The sequence below is a fragment of the Xiphophorus maculatus genome, chromosome 22 (assembly GCF_002775205.1).
Source record: "Xiphophorus maculatus strain JP 163 A chromosome 22, X_maculatus-5.0-male, whole genome shotgun sequence".
In the NCBI taxonomy this organism is placed as follows: Eukaryota; Metazoa; Chordata; class Actinopteri; order Cyprinodontiformes; family Poeciliidae; genus Xiphophorus; species Xiphophorus maculatus.
The window spans coordinates 1,799,808-1,819,047 of record NC_036464.1 but is presented as its reverse complement, the minus strand read 5'-3'; the positions used below and the strand labels follow the sequence as shown (position 1 = coordinate 1,819,047).

General features: G+C 37.3%; 3 protein-coding genes across 3 annotated transcripts; all 3 read left to right on the top strand.

The window, feature by feature from the left end:
- Positions 1 to 1,419: 1,419 nt before the first annotated feature.
- LOC111605762 (ovarian cancer G-protein coupled receptor 1-like) lies at positions 1,420 to 3,549 on the top strand. Its single transcript, XM_023327982.1, has 4 exons — positions 1,420 to 1,470; positions 1,830 to 2,006; positions 2,230 to 2,405; positions 2,492 to 3,549. Exons 2-4 carry the CDS (start codon positions 1,845 to 1,847, stop codon positions 3,027 to 3,029), a joined length of 876 nt encoding a protein of 291 aa, XP_023183750.1. The 5' UTR covers positions 1,420 to 1,470; positions 1,830 to 1,844; the 3' UTR covers positions 3,030 to 3,549.
- Positions 3,550 to 11,896: 8,347 nt separating this feature from the next.
- LOC106700260 (G-protein coupled receptor 4-like) lies at positions 11,897 to 12,985 on the top strand. The gene is made up of 3 exons (XM_014475395.1): positions 11,897 to 12,040; positions 12,174 to 12,349; positions 12,451 to 12,985. The coding sequence occupies exons 1-3, from the start codon at positions 11,897 to 11,899 to the stop codon at positions 12,983 to 12,985; spliced, it is 855 nt and encodes a 284-aa protein (XP_014330881.1).
- A 5,032-nt stretch (positions 12,986 to 18,017) lies between these two features.
- LOC106700261 (proteinase-activated receptor 2-like) lies at positions 18,018 to 19,240 on the top strand. Its single transcript, XM_014475396.2, has 3 exons — positions 18,018 to 18,221; positions 18,438 to 18,622; positions 18,697 to 19,240. Exons 1-3 carry the CDS (start codon positions 18,018 to 18,020, stop codon positions 19,238 to 19,240), a joined length of 933 nt encoding a protein of 310 aa, XP_014330882.2.

Below are 19,240 nucleotides of genomic sequence, written 5' to 3'. Positions count from 1 at the left end.
CTGCCTGCAGATGCAGCTCCTGTCGTGTGTGTGTTAATCTGTGTATAAAAAATTCTTGCTGTAACTGCGAAATAATTTCCCTGCTGGGCTGAATAAAGTAATTCTTAATTCTTAAATGCTCAAACAATTTTTGAACTCAAATTAAACCAACAGAAAATCTCAGAACAAATCGACCTTTTCCCACCTTCTCCCTGTGCAGGAAGGCTGGCCAGTTCCTCTTGGTGAAAGAATGATCAACTAAATGTTACAATATGCAACTGAAATAAAAAAAATCAAACAAGAAACATTTGGTCTGTATATAAATTAAACACAACATAATATCAATAATCCTTTTGCAGTGATGGATCCTTTGGTCCATCACACTTAGTCATAACTATAAACTGAAATTAACATGAAACATATATAATCAGTAAACGTATCACTGCTGTAAAATTAATCTGGATCCAGCATAATAAGGCTGCAAAGTGAGTAAGCTGAGACAGAATATTTGTAATATCTGACAGACTTTCTGTAAGATTATGAAAATTTTGGAAGGTGTCATTTTGTGAAATACTTCTAACTTCACTTCCTCTGTTTGTGTTCAGAACTTGTTTCATCTGACCACATCTCTTTTCACTTGTGCAATATTAAGAAGCAGGAGGAGAATAAATAAACTTTTTATAGTAAGATATAAGATAATTATTTATAATATAATTTACTTGAAACTAGTTCAAGTCTGTTCATTAAAAACAGGATCATCCTTTCTGGTGCGTTAGCTGCAGAGAGGCTAACATAAAGCTAGCCGCTCCAGTCTCTCTGAAGCCCAAAGTTTAAAAACCACATCTTGACTCATAGCCCAGCAGCTAACATCACACAAAGGAGGGCAGAAGAACCAACATGGCTGATGAAGCTACAGCAGAAGAGAGCAATGCAGAGCATCCTGCACCAAGCATCTCCATACTTGTCCCTGTTGCATGAATGTGTATCTAAGTTAATGTGAAATGTTTCCATGACTGCAGCTTTGCTTCTCTAAAGTTAGAGTAATAGCTTACAGATGAGGAGCTGCTTGCTGACAGCAGAGTCCCAAAACATGAATGGTTTAAATTGTTGAATGTGAGTTAAAAAGGTAATACTAGTAATTTAAGTTAAAATCATTTTTTTTTTGTTAAGAACATTCAAAGGATATTTCCTGTTAATTGGTGCTATATACCTGAACTGAATTGAATTTAAACAAGTTGGTTAATGAAAACTGAGTTTTAAAAACTGAAACATTTTGTTGTGATCTTAGAAGACGTTTTCTTCCTGTTGATAAAGAAACCTGACTTATTACATCATCTCTGTGCCCATTTCCTTTAATACAGAAGTCAGATGTCATTGTTCAGACACCATGTGGTTCATATATATAGAGAATGTTCAGACTGCAGACCGTTGAGATGAGAAGGAGAACTGGCTGAACACAGGAATCATTTCAGGACTTTTAAACTTTCAAAGGTAAATATATTTTTTCTTTGACTGTACAGAAAAGAAAAAAACACATTTAATTTAAGATTTTGCTGAAAAGTATTTCCCATGTGTTTAATTTAATGGAACTGCTTAAACAGTAGAAACTGAGCACATACATTAAATAAGAATTATTTTCCACTCATTATTTTCAAGAATTACAATTTGTAGCTTTCTTTTTAATTTAGAACATAAGTTTTATTTTTGTACTTAAAACACTTCAAATGTTCCTATTCTTTGCAAAACATCCTTTCCCAGGATTTTCCCTTTAAAAGAAATTTAATACAACGTTTATGAACTAAGCTAAGAGAAAAATCAAGTCTCTATTATTCATTACTTTGCTTGTGCAGGTTTGATATTGAAGAATGGGAGATTCTCTCGGTCAGAACATCTTCAACTACACTAATGCATCTAACAGAACCAGTAACAGTTCTGATGAGAACGAAGTCTTGTATGTGGGAAATTGTGTCACTATTGCCATTGGATTTCCTTTGACTCTGGTGGCCATGTTTGCTGTTTTATCAAAGGTGAGTACTTGTTAACTTAGATTTAGCTGTATGTTTGACATGTTATATATTTTATATTATTGTTGGTTCTCTCTGAGCCTGGGTCTAAGAATGGTTATTCAAAAATAATTTTAAAAATTCAAAAATAATAATAAAAAAAATTTGTGGTTAAAGAATCAAATAATTGTTCCAGGAAGTTGGAAGGAAATCTTCTGTCTTTATTTTCCTTTTGATTCCTCTGCAGGTGAAAGAAGATAATGTTGCTCCAGTTTACATCTTCAACCTTCTGCTTTCTGATGTCATCCAGTACTGCAGCAGAATTCCTATAATATCACGTACTGCTAATGATTGGTCTCGTTGTGCCCTCGATTTTGGTCTTACAGCCAGCATTGGATTCATGATGTGTATCTCCCTGGAAAGGTAAATATCTGTTTACATGCACATTGTTGTTTCTGTCTTACACTATTACATCAGTAATGTCTGACAGCATGTATCTTTTATTGCAGGTATCTGGCCATTTCCAAGCCGCTGTGGTACAGATTTAAACGAAACATCAAGACATCTGTGTTGGTCTGTGTCATCATCTGGATCCTTTCTTTTCTTTATAATCTTAGCATGTATCGCCTTTTAGAATTACAGATGAGAGTAATCATTCAGGCTATTGGTCTCCTCCTCCCTCTTGTCTTGTTCATCTTCTGCCTGGTTGGGACCATTAAAGCTCTGACTGAAGCTCGCAGTGTCTCTGCTGATGATAAACATCGAATTATTTCCATCCTGGTTGTGGTTTTGCTAACATATGTTTTGCTTTTCATGCCCAATGTGATGTATTATCTGTTGGAAAAACCCTGGGAAGATTCAATCTTCTGGACTGTGGTTACAATCGGGCTTTTTCTTAGTCCTCTTGCAGACTCATCTTTGTATATTTTTCTGAGGAAAACTGCATTTAACAAGCTCGGGGCCTCATTGTGTTGTGTAACAACTAAGAATCAGGAGATCAGCACTGATACTATCAACATGTCAGTTTCTCGATCTACAGGAGCGTAGGCGCCATCTATGCACAAATATCTCCACATATTACTTTCTTAAAATATTCTTACAGATTATATTTTGAAATAGATTGCTACTAGATAATATATTTAGAAATTTTCATAATCTTTTCTATTCCCTCTGAAAAATTAAAACTCAACAACTGAAATGACAACCTGCTTGATTCTCAGCGTTGCCTCTCCTTCTGTATCTGAGACATTTTTTAAATTGTTTGTCTTTGCTTATCTCACGTTAATTTTAGCCAGGTGCAACATTTAGAAAGTGTCAAACATTTTCATGTGAAAATGTTTCTGCCACCAAAAAATACTGAAAACAGTAAAACTTTATTTATTCAGCTGTAACTTAAACCAATTTAGCTTTTTGCCAATTTAATTGATTTTGAATGACAGAGTGTGTCGAATAGCAACAATGGAGACAAGTAAAATTAGTTGGGATTTAATTGAAATGTTCATTATTTAGAAAAATATCATCCAGTTGTACTTGTTACGGCCCCTGGCCTCTTGAGGCTGTGCAGGCTCTTTTTTTCTATTATGCAGGATCAGCTGTGCGGGCACAGCTTTCTGATTGGCTGCCTAGAAGCTGCAGGAGAGCAGCCACCCCATTGGAGCAGCAAAGCCAATCAGATGTTGATGAGACCCACCTGCATCATATAAAAGACGTCTGAGTTCATTCCTCCAGTGGGGCAGCTAGCAGGAAGAGGTTGTGTAAAGCTGACCCCCACCTTCCGTGTTTTGTGACTGTTTGTGGACAGTTTGAGCTATTTTGTTCTTGTTTCTTTTGTTAAGTAGTGAATCTGCTTTAGATAAACTTTGAACAAGCTAGAGGCTTGTGTTTGGGAGGTTTTTTGGTGCTCCCCTTTGTTCTTTCTTTTTGGTTGTTTTGAGTTACTTTAGACTGATGTGTTTGAACATCTTATTATTTAATTTGCACTCAGTGATTTCTGAATTTGTTGGTTCTTTACTTTTGTTTAATTGGGTTAAGTTGTATTGTGTTTTGGTTCTGTGAAAACCTTCATTTTGTAATAAATAATTTTTTCATTCCACTTTTTTCTCTGGACACATTTCATGTTACCGACCCTGGACCCCTAGACTAAGGGGGCGTAACAACTTTGCATTTATATAAATACAAAAAGGGATAAAAAAAATAATCATAATTCCTCCAAATCCTCCCAGCAGGTGGGATGGCTTGAAGTTCTGGTTCTGTCGATGTTCTCCGCGTTCTTCTGCTACTTTTTATACTCTTGGTTGCGGAGAACCTCGCCGAGCGGAGTAGAGGCATTGTTTGCTCGCGTGAACGGCTGATTGCGCTGTGTGGGCCTCTGCTGCTGCCCGGAGACGGGCCTGTGGTTCCGGAGGAGTTACGGAGGAGACGACGGGGCTGCGGGTCTGGAGTTAAACGGAGGTAGAAGAGGAGACGGCGCAGGCCAGCGTTGAGGTCTTTGGGAAATAGGACAGACGAACTCACGGTGCTGGTTAGGACCCAGAAGGAGTACTGGGAGTGCAGTATCTTCTGCTTCACGGAAACCTGGCTGCACTCGCTTATTCCGGAATACAGCGTGGAGGTTCCTGGCTTTTCCGTGGTGTGCGGAGACAGGGACTTTTCCAAGAGTCGGAAGAAGAGGGGCAGCGGGATTGCACTTTATGTGAGTGAGAGGTGGTGTAATCCTGGTCATGTTAACGTGAAGGAACAGATTTGTAGCCCGGACATTGAACTTCTGGCTGTGGGAATGCGGCCGTATTATTTACCGAGGGAGTTTACGTCCGCCATTTTGATCGCTGTTTACATTCCCCCATCAGCTGATGCAGCGGTGGCCTGTGACGTCATCAGCTCTGCCACAGCCAAACTCCAGACTCAACACCCGGACGTTGTTATTGTGTCTTGTCTCTATGCTGTAACTGCGAAGTAATTTCCCTGCTGGGATGAATAAAGTACTTCTATTCTATTCTATTCTAAATAAACGCAAGAAGGGCTAAAAAACCAACCACCATAAAGACTCCAAACCCTCCCAGGAGGGACGGCTTGAAGTTGAAGTTGTAGGTTTTAAATTCTGCAAATATGAAATTCTATTTCATATTTTCTAACTATTAATCTTAGTGTGCTGCTAGTATTCCTCACCTACAGTGTTCATAGAGTGATCTATCTTTTTTAACTAAAAACCCATCTCTGGTTGTGATGAAGCAAAACTGCTGTTTATCTCCTCAGAAATCAACAGAAACCAGAAACTGCTCATGCTTGGCACCATACAAAAAGGGAAGCAGAGAAATTTTAATACAGCTTGTGTTTTGTAGCTACAGTAACTTTACATAAATATAATTTTTTAACATTTGTTGTATGTTAAACATTTTTTAACATACAACCATGAAAATTATTTTAGTCTGTCATTTTTTAATGGAATTCATGAGGCACAGAAAGATGAGATGGAGAATCTTACATTTCTTGGCAATTAAAAAAAAGATGCTGATTGTTTGTTGGGGATTTGTGAAAAGAAATCTGTTTGCTGAAATCCAATGCAAAAGTTTGTTTTGTTTAATCCATAATTTTCATCTTGTATCTTCAACTGAAAGAGAAACTTTTTATTCAGAATCAAATGATCTTGCCTTGTCAGACCAAGTTGCACAATTGCGTTACATCACAATAACATGACTATGACTTTCAACATTTGGCTTGAAAAGTTTTATCCATTTTGTACCTGGAGCTCAGTTGGACCTGCTTGTTTCATGTTTTGTGCTGCACAGTGGCTGCCGCCCTCATTATTGGACCAGAACCTTTCTGCAGGTAGAGACTGAATGATCTCCACCAACCATGTCCGGCTTCTTCTCACAATCCAAACAGTGAACGTGTGATTAATTGTCTTCAAATTCATCTTACATGTTGTTTCTTGGTTTTTATCCTGATGTTTTCAAGCCTTTTTTTCTGTTAGTTATGATTCCTGCATTCATCCAATAAAAACATTTTAAATACTTTAATGTGGGCTTAATGAAAATGTTTTTGATACTTAAGACGTCATTTTAAAGGTGCTTTAAATTGGACAAATGAGCCTTATCAAAATGCATATTGTAAATTATTGAAAGTGACTGTACATAGGTTTACAAAAACAATGAATGTTTTAAGCAACAAAGATTTACCCTTTTTTTGTTTTGCTCTGAGTTGACCTTTTTAAATATCACTCTATATTTACATTTAAAAATAAAACTTTGCAGTAGTCAAAAAGATTTTTTCAATGTTTTCCTGAAATAATGCTATAGGACATGTGCTAATGTGGTGCCACAGGCTTTTACAAAGGATCCCAGTCGGGCACTGAAATAGAAGAAGTCAAAATTGTTTGCAATGTTTGGAAAAATCTAAATCATGAAAAACTAAACTATTAATATAGAGTTATATGCTGTAGAATCTGTAAATACAGCAGCATGTTGTTGCCATAGGCTATAAATATAGAAGACAAAATATCAAGCAGGAATAGGAAGGAAAGAAAATGTTTGATCCAAACTTTTAGAAAACTGCTGGCGGTTTTCTCAGTACAGGCAGGGTAAGGTACAAGAGAGCATCACCTGAGAACAGAAACACCTGAAACCAAGCATGTCAACGTTTTTATTATCAACCAGAAAAATAAATTAATAATAATCATAATAATAACATTTTGTCCCTCAAGACATTTGCCAGTTACAAAGTAACACAACCTCATTCAAACTAAACCCTTTTCCTCCAGTTTTCTTTAGATCCAGTCATTGTGTCATAAAACAGACTGAGACAAAACACAGACCATGTTTGACATCACAAATATAATTTTTTAAAAGATTATTCTAAAGTTTCACACGTCATCATCTTCACTTTGTCTGTTGTACATATATTGTCCACATGATGCCGCAGTGGAGCAAACGAAGCGAGTCGTCTCATGAGGGAGTAATTTGATGGAAAACCTCAGTGCATCATGAAACAGAGACATAGAGCTTCTGAGAGGGAGACGGATATGAGACATGGTGAATTTGGTGGAATCCTAAATGCTGTACAGCACATTAATGAAAAATAATAATAACTGTCAAAACTTTGGCTGCAGCTACACCTACTGACACTTTCCTGATTCCCCATATTTGGCCCTGTGGTCAATTTGATGTCACTCAGTTACACTCATCAGATCTGGGCCCAGAAACCAGATGAGTTTTACCAAAACAGGAATTGTGATGGATCAGTTTGAGCTGGTGACAAGAAAACTTAAATAGTTTCTCATTTCCTTCATTTAATCAACTGCCTGGCCCTCGGTTTGGTTTAAGGTAGGAAGTCTCTCAGGTCGAAAGCAGCCGTGCCTGTTGTTGGCAGCTTCCCCCTCAATGACCTTTGGCTCTTGTTACTGAACTAGGTATGTTGTGTACAGGGTGAACTGATGTGATGCATCAACCAGTGAGAATGTATGTGAGGGAAGGTTTAAGATAAATATCCTTCACTATCCCTTATGGGGGAGAGTCAGGAGTGACAGCAGCAGAGTGACAGACAAAATGAAGTCTGGATAATCTCAAGAACACAATCAGTAAAATAAAAAGATTATTCAGTTTAATCTCCTGCGACCTGAAGATTGTTACAGATCAGAATATTGACTTGTTTGTAGCTTTATGTCCATAAGTTTGTAAAAAGGAATTTTTTAATGCTTTTTTGAAGGTTATACATCCTTTCACTCCATTGCAGTCATTTCTATCAAGAACAGAATCAAATGGAAATTCTCAGAGGACTGATTGAAAAAAAAAATCTGTGCAGTTTCTGTTTTATTGAGGTGCCAGTAGAAACACAGCACTGTCTGTTATAATGCCAAATCATGCATTTAAAAACTGCCAAGGTGACTTTTGAATGTCAGACATTTTCGCATATTTTTGTGAATATTAATATGTACACAGCTTTCATTGCTGTTACTCAAAACTCAGTGGAAACAGACAGTTCCAGAGAAGGAAGAAGCATAAAAGTGAGTTTAGTATTCAAATAGGAAAGCAGTGTGCATGACAGTGTGCAAATGATTATCAGTGGAGACAAACTTCATGTTGTGTCCAGTGGTAAATTCTGCAGACTGTTAATGCAGAGAGCAAACCTTCAAACACCAGAGGAGAGAAATGATCTAGAAGGGCCCTGACAGCTTTCAAAGATAAACTGTTTAAATTTATATCTGGAAATATAAAAATGAACAAAACAGGGAAGATACTTTATTTGTATTTTAGTTGTTTATTTTGAGTAAAGCAAAAATTCAAACAGCATTTTGAGTTATCTATTTTCAAATAAAATATCCTGAAAGTTTTGAGTAAAAGTTTTTTGATATCCACTCGGTTTTATCATACGGAGCCCTCTAGGGGACATGGGGATTTTTTTTTTCTTTTGCGTTCTCTCGCAATACTTTTGCGTTACCTCGCAAAACTTTTGCGTTACCTCGCAATACTGTACTGGTCAGTTATGCAGCATAATTGAATACTGTAAGCCTTTCCTACGGTGGGCGCCGTACTTTATGCTTTAATATAAGGTTATGTGAGGTATTTCCATGAATTTTAGTATCTTTTTGTGAAATATCTGAAGTTTTATATCTTTCCTTAGGATAGAAAGGCACCACAAACCTACGATATAAACAGAAACTTTCCGTAAGTAGGAAAGAAATAAAAACACATTATAATTTGGAATATTTCTGAGTTATTATCGCGGTTAATAAATCATCTGACAGTTTTGATTGTGTTTCTGTTGTGTTCGTAGTCTGAATGGTTTAAAGAGCTGCTTTCAGTGCCGCTCCATCTTAGCCTTAACAGACATAAACATGCAGTAATAAATCGATTTTCAATCAGTGTTTTGCACCAAGCAGTTTTTACTGTTAACAAGTTTTTATTATTAAAAACACGACAAACTAATGATGGTAAAGGGCCGCACTGGGTTAACTCGGGGAATCTCATCTGTCCGTGTATCAATCAACTCCAAACCATTTCTTTGTTCTGTCACAATTATCGATTTATTCCATTTTGATGATTATGCTCCAAACTTTGCCAGGACTGACCGCCCCGCTCACCGCTTCCTAATACACACAAAGCCAGTATCATTCCCATTCATACCTGGTGACGTCACTCCCACGTCGACACACCTAAGTGTCAAAGCCGCTGCTCCTGTCATATCAATAATTACTTATTTCATTCATATGGCTCTTACAGAGCCTCAGTGAAAACTTGTTTATTATTATTAACTGTTTGGTGCAAAACACTGATTGAAAATCGATTTATTTTTTACTGCATGTTTATGTCTGTTAAGGCTAAGATGGAGCGGCACTGAAAGCAGCTTTTTAAACCATTCAGAACACAACAGAGACACAATCAAAACTGTAAGATGATTTATTACACGCGATAATAACTCAGAAATAGTCCAAATTATAATGTATTTTTATTTCTTTCCTACTTACGGAAGGTTTCTGTTTATATCGTAGGTTTGTGGTGCCTTTCTATCCTAAGGAAAGATATAAAACTTCAGATATTTCACAAAAAGATATTAAAATTCATGGAAATACCTCACATAACCTTATATTAAAGCATAAAGTACGGCGCCCACCGTAGGAAAGGCTTACAGTATTCAATTATGCTGCATAACTGACCAGTACAGTATTGCGAGGTAACGCAAAACTTTTGCGAGGGAACGCAAAAGTTTTGCGAGGTAACGCAAAAGTATTGCGAGGGAACGCAAAAGGTTTTGCGAGGGAACGCAAAAGTTTTGCGAGGTAACGCAAAAGAAAAAAAATTCCCCATGTCCCCTAGAGGGCTCCGTATTATCAGAACTAATTACTCTTTTTTTATTGATCAAAACCAAATCCTTAACTAAAGCAGGATTTCATACATTTTATTCTCAAAACTTTTAATACTTTTGCTTACATTTTTATTTTGAAAGCAGAACTTCATGTCTCTCTCCTCAAAACTTATTTCCCTAAGCCCGTTATCACAGAAGTACTGCGGTGAGTTCTTTTGGGTTAGCTCACAAAGTCTGGCTCCCATGGTGGTCTAATGCAGTAATTTTCAAATTTGAGGCCACCAGGGGGCGGTAGAGGACCCTCAGAAAGTTGGAAGATGAGAAGAAAATGCAAAAAATAATAAGAATTAAAAATATCTTATAATAAATGTTTAGTTGTATATTTTTACTATAAAAAAATGTGGTCTATTTTTAACTATTTGGCATTTTAAAATATAAGCTAAAATTATTTATTGAAATGTCAAACTCTTCTTTCTAATTGGCTACCAGTCAAATTTATCAGGCTGCTTTGTTCCTCAAGCTACCATAGCCAAAGGAAACGCAAACTGGGAAGTGTGGCAAGTACTGGTGAACTGAAGTGAGTCAGAGACTCTTGTGGCATCAGCTTCTCTTACACCTTTCACAAACTCTCCACTTCTGTGTGACATGTCATGCACTGATTTCAGTAGAGTCACCAAGTTGGGAATAAAATGTCCATCACAACAATCCCAGACAAGAAAATCTCAGCTGGCTAACATTTTCAGTTTGAGGTGCATCCATGATGGCTGTGATTTCTGGTGCAGCATGCAGCATCATCACATGGCCAAAGTGTTCCACATGTTACTTTAAAAACCCACAATTATCTTTATGCACTTAGCAGGTTTTTTTTCAGTCTTACATCATCACAACCCATTAGATCCTAGGAGCCGTTACTTAATTATAAGATTTCCTCCTAAATGGTTTCTTCTTGGGAAAGCATTACAACCAACATAATAAGAGATAATTTACCCTACAGCCTTAAGAGCGCTCAGTTTCTTCAAATCAATTAATGCTACAGAAATCAAACAGGATTTGATCTCAGAACAGTAGTTCCCTGTCCATAGATGAATGTGAGAGCGTGTTAAAGAATCTCGGTGGCTGCATAAATCTAACTAGCTTTGGACAAACAAAATGTAAGTTATGCACTCATAAGATTATTATTTCTAATAACATTGCACATTTAAGAGTTATGTTTTTTTCTTGTCATTCTGCTGTTGAGATGATGGAAATCAAGCTCCTGAGAGCAAATGACTCATATTTTTAAGGTTTAACTGTTACAGGCTGAAATGTATTATTTTATCTCTTTTTTATACTGCGTGAATATTGTTTTATGCTTGACTGAAATGGGAATTTCATGTGCTTTCATCAGTCGAAGGACATTTATTGAGACAATGAACAGTGATGAAGATGTCCAGTTCTTAGAACAGTTCAATACTGTGGATTTTCATTCAGACCTGCTGCATATACAGACAGTAAACATTTGGTTTTACTAATGCAAATCCACTGCAGATCCCTGAAGATAAATGTCTAACATATTGATTGAAGCAGATTTCCTGCACTTGACACAACTTGAAGCACATGAGGACTTTCATGGTTACCTATTGGATGAAAAATCATCAACTTGCAGGAAAAACCTCAAACCGCTGACAAATATAAAACAGTTGCTTCACAGACTATGCAAACCGTGAGTGTTGTCTTTGAAACTATTTACTTTCTATGGAGAAACCCGAGACAGGATTTTGATGTGGATGGTAGCTAAAAATATCTCCAATCTGTTAACAGTTGATTAAATCATAGTGACCCTGACCCACAGTAACAGCTAACATCTATTGTGATACCAAAGCATTCAAACTGAATCTGGCCAACCTAAACTAAACAATCTGAATTACAGCCCTTAACTTGACAGAATATAGAGGACGTTTTATATTCCATTCAAGATTTGTACACACATGCAAAACCTTTAACTGTTTAAATGGAATGAAACCATCATTGTTTATGTTTATAGTCACTCTGCATTCAAAAATCAGCTTCCAGACTGAGGAATGAAAGTTTTCCACATCAACTGGACATCATGGGAAAATCATTACAACTCCAGCAACATGATCTTCAGCGACAGCGAGAGAAGAAACAACACTGATGAGAACTCTGGTGGTTACAGTGGATTCTTAGACTGGATAAATTTGATCACCATTGGGATTGGGCTTCCTTTGACTCTGATGCTCATAACTGCAGTTTTTTTGCAGGTGAGTACAGTGAAATTTAAAGAAATTGTTATTTGACATATTGCTTTTCCATTTAAAAGCATTTGTGGAACCGGAATCATCCCACATGTTACGAACATTCCTGTTTGACTGTTTCCTGTTTTCTGTCCTGCAGCTGAGAAAGGATCAGGGATCTCCAGTCTACATCATCAACCTTTTCATTTCTGATCTCATTCAGCTCTGCAGCAGAATTCCTATGAGTTTGTCTATGGATGATGTCATCCCTGGTTTCTTCTGTATATGGGGAATATTAGTCAGTGTGGGATTCATGATGTGCATCTCAGTAGAAAGGTGATTATGTTTCTCTGTATTTTACATTTCTACCTCACACCATTAGCATGTCTGTTCTTCACCTGCCTCCAAACACTAAATAAGTTGATCTTTTATTTCAGGTATCTGGTCATTGCCAAAGCAGTTTGGTACAAATTCAGGAGAAACAGGAAAACATCTGTTGTGGTCTGCATTGCGGTCTGGGTCCTTCCTCTTCCTTTATTGCTAGCTATTCAATTCAATCCATACATGGAGATATATGGATACATCTTGACATTTATTTTCCTCCTTCCCTTCCCCTTGTTCATTTTCTTCTTGTTTGGAACCATCAAAGCTCTGTCTGGAGCTCACAGAGTTCCTGCTGATGAGAAAAGAAGAATTGTAGCGATTCTGGTTGCAGTGCTGCTTATTTACACAATACTTTTCTTGCCCATCATCAGTTTGTTCCTGGTAGACGACAGTTTGACTCTTCAGACTTTGGGTACTATTGGTATTTACATGAGTCCTCTTGCAGACACCATTTTGTATTTACTGATTCGAAAAAGCCTTCTGGACAAAGTTTTAGCTTCATTGTGTTTCTGTAAAATGTCTAATGGTCAGGAGATGAGCAGCATGGAAAATGACAACATGTTTGCTCCAAGCACTCACTCTGTTTGATCTGTAAGGTGATTCAGAAGTGCTTCCAGAGTAATCTGGGTTTGTTGTGTCTGAGGATTGATGAATCTTAAACAAAAACCAGGGATTAATAGAACTTAATCCCTGCATTTATGTCATTTAACAAAAACCAGGGATTAATAGAACTTAATCCCTGCATTTATGTCATTTAACAAAAACCAGGGATTAATAGAACTTAATCCCTGCATTTATGTAATTTAAAGCTGCCAGCTACAGAAATAAACTGTGGCTAACTCCACATAATCTGCTTTAATCTCTGAGCAAACCAAACATTTGTGGGATTTTATTTATTCCCATTAGTCTTTTTTTAAATGTCCATTTTCACATTATCTGTTTTAACATTAATTGCTTAATGTGTAATAAGATTGATTTTGCTGCCCTTTGTAAAATCTACCTGCAGTCTCTGTTTCACTCTAACTTTTTAGAGATTTGTTGCCAGTACAACCATAACTAGGATGAATTATTGTTACCAGTAAACTATTGACCGTATGTGTTGATAAAAAATTGATAACTTACTTAAAAGGGGTTTCAAATGAAAGTTTTGTGTATTTTTATGGCTGCAGTTTATTTATACAATTCACGTAAGTTTATGTAGTCTTTTTGTCATTACAATAAAATTTTATTTTTGAAATATTTACTCATCTAAAAGCCCTCTGAGAAAGGCCCTCCTCCTTAGAAAGGAAATGGAAGTGAATGGGTGATAAAATTATGTTTACAGTTTATTCATCAGATTTCATTATCTGTGAACTTTGTCTCTTTACAAAACCATTAAAGCCAATGCATTAACTGCTAACATTCACCTCAAAGCTTTAAATTAATAACTTTCCTCTAACCAACAGCTCTAAGTGCTACAGGAAAAAACACTTAGAGCTTGAAAAAAGCTTGATTTGATAGAAGAACATCAGTTTCCACTTCAGTGAAATGACAACATTGTCAGCACTCTGGAAAGCAGCTGGCTCGAGAAATCTGGCAAAACAAAAGGTAAATTATACTTTATCAGTTTATTCTTTCGAGTAATATTATTTATCATTTAAAGTTTGTTTTTCTGCTGCTGATGTGGTGATATGAATGTTTAGGAGACAGGATTCAAAAACAAATGATTTGGAAAATGTCCTAATTAGTCGAAGCTTTTGACATTAAACAAATCTTTTAAATGCAAGACAAAGAATATTTTATCATCCAGAACCAACACCTTTAGATGTTGATTGCTTTTATTTGACATCACTGCAAAAGGAAATTAGTTGAACCAACTTAATTGAAGTGCTTCAATTGGTAACAAGTAATTCAATTAAGTTACATATTATGATCAGCCAACTCAATTTATAAAGTTTAACTGAATTCATTAAGTGCCTTTAAAATGACAAATTTACGCCAGTCTTACTCAAATCATTTAGTTCTTCAAATGAAGACATGCTGCTAACCACAGCTTTACTGCAGTCGGTCCAGGATCTGTCCCTGGGGCGTCAAGACATCAGAACAGAAACACAGGATTGAACTTGTTTCCGATAAACTTTTTAGAGTATTTTATCAGGGACAGATCCTGTATGTGGCGTAAAAACTCACATAAGGAGACATTAGTCCTCTATGTGGAGGTCACAGGTTCGATTCCAGCCTGATGACTGTTGCTGCATGTCTTCCCATTCTTATTTATTAAGTCAAACCAATTTAATAAATTAAGTTGGATAAACTATTTTCTTTTTTCAGTGTACAGGAACTTTAAAAAACTAAAATAACATGTTAACATGTTAATTTGAATTTAAAATGATTTAAATTCAAGTTGTATTTTAAGTACAATGTGAGTGATAATATAATTTTGGATATTTTAGTTTGAGTTGACTTTCTGTAGAATTTAGTCAAAGAGATTTGAATTATTTATTAGACAAAAATAATTTGATTAAGAGTGACTTAAATTAGTTATGTTAACAAACTTAATGAATTAAGTTATAAAAACATAATAAATTGAGTTGGTGAGACATAGGATACGAAACTCGATAGACATTTGGTGTCTGTTGAATTTCAAATTAGCGCCACAAAGACTATTTTGGTTAACCAATCTTTATGGGGATAAATCTTTCTGATCCCGCGGGGCTGCACACACCTCTCTGCCTGACTGTAGACAAAGCATTTCATATTGTGCAGTTTGATGCATTGTTTTATTTTACTTTATTACTTTAAAAATAACGCAAAAATAAAAATAAAATAGAGTCCTGCACGACTACCAGGCAAGTGGGAAAGCTCCTCCGGTCCATTAACGCACAGGCTAACTGGGAACTCAAACTTTATCAGCTCAAACACAAAGTCAACATGTTGAAACTAAATGCAGACGCTGCACAAAATGTCATTGTCACCGCACGCTCAACGCAGACCTCCAAACGTGAACCTGTAAACACTGAGCAGCTCAAAGTGAACATTTGTGGTTCACACTGAGCTGCGCAAGCAGAGCAACCACTGTGGATTTTAAGCTCGACTCCTACCTTGATCAATTCTCCACAAAATCTTCACAGGGAGTTTATATAAATGTCCATACAGGTGAGTCTGTGTCTAGTTTGCGTGACAGCAAGCATGTATGATCTGCGTCAGGGTGAACTTCAGAGGTCCAGCAGCGACAGTGTGCGAGGCAGCAGTGGTGTGATTGGTGCACGCTCCCTGTCCAATGCATCAACTATTAAAAATTATAAAAAACAATAAACCCATCTTTCTTTCAGGATTAATTCTGCCCTGCCAGTAAAATACGCACTGCAGCAGAGACACAATTTTATTTTATTTTTTATAAAAAGAAAAACAACACTTAGCCTAGCAGGGAGCAAGTAAAGCCTGGCGGCCCACCAGGCTTATAACACACTGGAGGAAAATCTGTATACACTACATTGCAAAAGCAATGTAGTGTATTGGAGCCAGGTGTCCCAATCACTTCCATGGCCACAGGTGTATAAAATGAAGCACCTCAGTACTCAGACTGTTTATACAAACATTTGAGAAGGAATGGGTCGCTCCCAGGAGATCAGTGAAGTTCTGACTGTGATAGGATTCCACCTGAGCAACAAATCTAGCTGTGAAATTTCCTTGCTGCTAAATATTCCACAGTCAACTGTCAGCTGTATTCTAAGAAAATGGAAGTGTTTTACAGGAAGTCCGCCATGAAGTGGTAGGCCACGTAAACTGATGGAGCGGAGTCAGCAGAGGCTGAAGGTGTAAAGAAGTCGCCAACTTTCTGCAGTCAATCACTACAGACATCCAAAGTTCATGTGGCCTCATGTAGCCCAAGAACAGCGAGCAGAGAGCTTCATGGAAAGGGTTTCCATGGTGACCAACTGCTTCCAAACCATACATCACCAAGTGCAACGCCTCGGATGCAGTGGTGTAAAGCTGCCACCACTAGACCCTAGAGCAGTGGAGGGACATTCTCTGGAGTGATGAATCGCGCTTCTCCATCTGGCAATCTGATGGACGAGTCTGGGTTTAATGGTTGCCAGGACAACGGTACTTGTCTGACTGCATTGTGCCAAGTGTAAAGTTTGGTGGAGGAGGGATTATGGTGTGGGCTTGTTTTTCAGGAGCTGGGCTTGGCCTCTTAGTTCCACTGAATGCTTCAGCACAACAAGACATTTTGGACAATTCCAGGCTCCCAACTTTTTGGGAACAGTTTGGAGCTGGCCCTGTCCTCTTCCAACTTGACTCTGAGCACAAAGCACAAAGCAAGGTCCATAAAGACATGAATGGAGAGTCTGGTGCACATGAACTTGACTGGCCTGTGCAGAATAATGACCTCAACCCAATAGAAGAGCTTTGGGATGAATTAGAGTGGAGACTGAGAGCCAGGTCTTCTTGTCCAACATTAGTGTGTGACCTCACAAATGGAAGAATGATCAAAAATCCCCATTAATACTCCCAAACCTTGTGGAGAGCCTCCCAGAAGAGTTGAAGATGTTCTACGTGCAAAGGGTGGACCATCGTCTTATTGAACCCTATGGATTAGAAATGGGATGTGACTAAAGCTCAAATGTGAGTCAAGGCAGGTGAGAGAATACCTTTACACAAATGTAAAACTCTAAAGAGGTTAAATATTCACCTCGTTCCTATCATGATAGTGGATTATTTGTTTTTTTGTATCTTTTTACGGTTTAGTTTTCATTCCTTTATTTAACAATGATATTGATATAAAATATCTTTCTTGTATTAACAAGTTTTTGCATTATTTGCATTCAGTATTGAGCTCAATAAAAATCATAGTTTCATCTGTGTAGTCCTTTAATATCTGGGAAAAGGACTGAGATTCTGACACAAGATGGTTCTCTGCATGTATCAGTTGACTTGTCCAGGTGTGGAGTAAATCATTGGCATCTTTTAAAGGTGTGATGTGGCCTAAAAGAACATTGAACTTTATAAAAATGTATTTTACTGGACGTGCCGTGGTGGCGGAGGGGTTAGCGCGACCCACATTCAGGCAAACGTAGCCTCGACCCCGCTGTCGCGGGTTCGACTCCCGGACCCGCATTTCTTCCCCCTTCTCCTTCCCCCTTTCCTGTCAGCCTACTTTGAAAAAAGGGACACTAGAGCCCACAAAAAGACCCCTTGCGGGGCGATAAAAAAAAATTATCTCACTAATGGCAGAGTGGAATTTCTTACAATAATTAATTAGAAATGAAAACAAAAATCCTTTTCATTGTGTGTTTCCTGCAAAGGTTTCCAGTTAAAAATATAACTTTTACCTCCAAGCCTCATGCATCACTGTTCATGCCACAAATAAATCATTCTAATGAGTTGCAATAAATATAGAAACCAGAGTATCACAGTTGAAAATGTCTCAATACAATGTTTGTTCAGAAGAGAACCTGAAGTGAAACATGGCTGAAGTAGATCTGTAAAAACCGAATGGCCATGTTTGTCTTTTTCAGGTTTGATGGTAAATGTTAGGATTCACAAGTTATATTTAAACAACAATAATCTATACATTTTATCATCATTTCTGTTTACAGTTACTCCTGTCATCAAATTCCTGGTTCAACACTGAAGGATGAAAGAGTTGAACTTCAACATGTCTTGGGAAAACAGTTTTAATTACAGCAACATGAACCTCAACGTCAGCAACACTCATTATAACCATAGTGATTCCATCGACATGTTTTTGGCTGAAGAAATCATACAATGGGTGGATTGGATCACCATTGGCATTGGTCTTCCTTTAATTCTTATAGTGATGATTGCATTGTTTTTCCAGGTGAGTACAATACAATGTGAGTACAATGTAGCCTATTTATTCATAATGGATGAGCTATTTGACTATCAACCTGCTATTTAAACTGTGATTGTCTCTCAACTCAGGCTTAAGTCTGCCTTGTCTCTAGAAAAAACTGGAATATGTGAAACAGGAAACATTCTACATGTCGATAATATTATATTGTCATTCATTTCTTCTCTGTCGTGTTTCTCACAGGTGAAAAAGGACCAAGGTGCTCCAGTCTATGTCATCAACCTTCTCATCTCTGATCTCATTCAGCTCTTCTGCAGATTTCTATTTATGCAAATTAGTCATAATCTATTTTCACAAATCCCCCTTTTCATCACATGTTATTGTCTAATTGTTAGTGTTGGATTCATGATGTGTGTCTCTTTTGAAAGGTATGTTTAAATGTTTACCTCTCTTCTATTCTTGATAACCTTCAGAGACTAATCATCTCTATCTGTTATTGCAGGTATCTGGTCATCGTCAAGCCACTGTGGTACAGATTCAGGAGAAACATCAAGACATATGTGGTGGTCTGCATTGTGATGTGGTTACTTCCACTTTTCTTTCTGCTATTTCTTTTTCTGACTTATAATCCTGTCATCATCTTCATAGTTTTTTTCCTCCTGCCCATTCCCTTGTTCATCTTCTTCCTGGTTGGGACTATCAAAGCTCTCTCTGGAGCGGTCAGTGTCCCAGCAGATGAAAAACGACGAATCGCAGCCATTCAGGTTGTGGTGCTGATTATGTACACTCTGCTTTATCTGCCCCTCATTTTGCTTCTGGGTTTCATTATGAAATCAAATTCTCAATTCAACATTACTCTCTATACAGTGGCTATAGTTTGTATTTGTCTTAGTCCTCTTGCTGACACAACTTTGTATTTGTTCATACGGAAAAGCATCATGGATAAGTTTCTGGCTTCAATCTGTTCTTGTAAAATATCTAACCATCAGGAGACGAGCAGCACAGATTATGAAAGCAGGTCTGCAACACATACTGAGACTGTTTAG